We start from the raw sequence: 2636 nt of genomic DNA, 5'->3' as shown, positions 1-2636 counted from the left end.
CACACACACACGCACACGCATGCACACACACACACACACGCACACACACACACACACGCACGCACAAACACACACACACAAAGCACACAAAGCACACAAAGCCTACACACACAACCATCTCCCTCATCCCCAGGCATCGTGAAGGCGGCGCCCTTCCTAGAAATGACAGAGGCCGACTTTGACGCCGTCATATCAGTCAATCTGAAGGGCGTGTTCCTGTCCTGCCAGGCCGCAGCGCGCCGCATGGTCGCGGCCGGGCGCGGCGGCAGCATCGTGTGCATGTCGAGCGTCAACGGGACGATGGCGATCCCCACCATATCCGGCTACAACGCATCCAAAGGTACGGGGGCCCCGGCGGCGATTTGAATGCCATCCCCTGAATCTTTGTGGTTTTGTGTGTGTGTGTGTGTGTGTGTGTGTGTGTGTGTGTGTGTGTGTGTTTGGAGGTGTGTTTGGAGGTGTGTTTGGAGGTGTGTTTGGAGGTGTGTTTGGAGGATGGGTCGGGCGTGTTGGGGGCCCGGCGCACAGCAGGGGCCGGGGCCGTCGCCATTGCACTCTCCGTGTCGCGAAGTCGCAGGCGCGCTGCTCCACCGGCTAAACCGCCAGCCTGCGCTCCCTGTCCTGTTTGCCCCCCCCGCCAATAACAACTTGCCCCCTGACGCCGGCTCCCCCTCGCCCGCGGCCGTGGGGCGGGCGCCCCACCCCCTCATCAAACACCAGGCGGCGTGAACAACCTGATGCGCTCCATGGCGCTAGCCCTCGCACCCCACAACGTGCGCGTCAACGCCATCGCGCCCGGCAGGCGAGCGGGCGGCGGGGCGCGGCGGCGGGCGCCGGCGGCCTGCGGCGCGCCCACCAGAGCACCCACCGACGATCACCACAACCGCCCATGTTCTCAATCACCACGTTTGGATGCGTCCGTGATTGGATTTGCATGTGATGTATGCATGTGGCCCTCATGAGTTGGCACGTCTTGTCTTGTGTGTTTTTGGTGCATTGGTCGAGCATTGACAGTCACCCGTGCCAGGCGCCGTTTGTGCCTCGGCCCCCCCAAAACCTGCACATCCCCTCAAAGTACGTGCATTTCTCAGCCCCCCAATCCGCCACCCCCCACCCCAACAGCATCGACACCGAGGTCCTGGCCGCCGTCGTGGCAGACGAGGAGGCGCTCGGCCGCGTGCTCTCGCGCACGCCCCTCGGCCGCGTGGGGCGGCCGGAGGAGGTCGCGAGCGTCGCGCTCTTTCTCGCGTCGGACGCCGCGTCTTACATCACGGGGGAGGTGCGGGCCGCGTGACCAGTTCTTTCATTACCGCGCTTTCGCAACACACGCGCCACCCGTTTTCGTCGCCCTCCCGCCCGGACGTCCGCCCCTGGCGCGCGGCCCCGGCCGCGCGGCGCGGTGCGGTCCTCCCCTCCCCCCGGACGTGTCAGGATGCGGCCGGGGCGCGGCCCATGGGTGGCTCCCGGGACCGCGGTGGGCCGGAGGGCCTCTCGAAATCAGCGGCCTGCCCGGCCATCCTTCACCCAGCCCCTATCGCACATAGCCAGCGGTCACACGCTTCGCCGCCCTCCCCTCCCAAACAAGACATGTAAGCAAGGAAACAGCAAACCCCGCCACCCCTCCCCCACACTACCTCAATCACCCCCAGGTCATCACCGTGGACGGCGGCAGGCAGGCGCTCAACTACACAATGCCGCCGCAGGCCCCAAAGCCCGGGCCCAAGTGACGGCGGCGCGGCGCGACGCCACGCGCGGGCGCTCGCGCCGCGTTGGCGGCCGCGCCCCGGGCCGGCGGGGGCCCGTGTGCATAGATTGACCTGCCCCGCCCCCCGTGCATGCGCCACGCCGCCTCGTCGGGTTGGCGCGGCGGCCGGGCGCTGAGTTCTGGCCTGCGGCGCCCCCAGATCGAGCACTGGGGTGTGCACGCGGGCGCAATCCGTTGGGGCAGCGAGGGCGCCTTCGGCAGGCCGCGGCAGGGAGCCTGCATCCCTGTACACCCCTGCTGTAGCTACAGCAGAGTCGGCGAGGGCGACGGCGCCGGCGGCGCCGCGCGTGCCGCAGCCGTCCTGGCGTGGTGGCCGCCGGCGCCGTGCTCAACACTTGCACGCCCCACCTCTGGCCGTCAAGTTGAGGCCGGCCGGGCCCTGCGGCCGCCCGAGCCGCTTTACTTCTTGCGGCTGCGCCGCACCCACCGAAGTTGGCAGCGGCAGTTGTCGAGTTGCTTTTCAATAAATTGCTCCTGAGACCAGGTCCTGGGCAAGGGGTCTGGCATGAGGAGGTGCCTGTGGTTTGGTGGGCCGACGCCGCTGTCGCCGCCCCGCCTCTGCCTCTTCAGGCAACCACCTGCTGCTGGCTGCCTCATCGTGCAAATATCTTAAATATCCTGTGCGCAACAAGCGCGGCCCGCCGCTCGTCACTGGCTATCACCGGGGGGGCAGGTCGCTCGGGGGCGGCGGTGAGCCGAGGGTCATGCGCCGTCTGGAGGGCTCCATTGGACCCGCCATTCCGCCCAGACAGGGGGCGGCCGGCGCCTGAGCCTGGATCATCTGGGGGGTCTGTGCTCGCCGCTGCAGGATGCGGACGTCCCAGGGCGGCGCCTGAGTGGGCCGGCGGCCCCGGTTGTGGAATACGTGCTG

At 68.1% G+C, this 2636-nt stretch overlaps 1 protein-coding gene across 1 annotated transcript; it reads left to right on the top strand.

The window, feature by feature from the left end:
- Positions 1-162: 162 nt before the first annotated feature.
- Positions 163-1727, top strand: MNEG_14719 (short-chain dehydrogenase/reductase SDR; the record flags this gene model as incomplete). Its single annotated transcript, XM_014036810.1, has 5 exons — positions 163-340; positions 721-773; positions 803-906; positions 1123-1279; positions 1650-1727. 5 exons carry the CDS (start codon positions 163-165, stop codon positions 1725-1727), a joined length of 570 nt encoding a protein of 189 aa, XP_013892264.1.
- Positions 1728-2636: the final 909 nt, after the last annotated feature.

Source organism: Monoraphidium neglectum (genome assembly GCF_000611645.1).
Source record: "Monoraphidium neglectum strain SAG 48.87 unplaced genomic scaffold scaffold04710, whole genome shotgun sequence".
Lineage (NCBI taxonomy): Eukaryota > Viridiplantae > Chlorophyta > Chlorophyceae > Sphaeropleales > Selenastraceae > Monoraphidium > Monoraphidium neglectum.
This window is presented reverse-complemented; position numbering and strand designations above follow the sequence as displayed.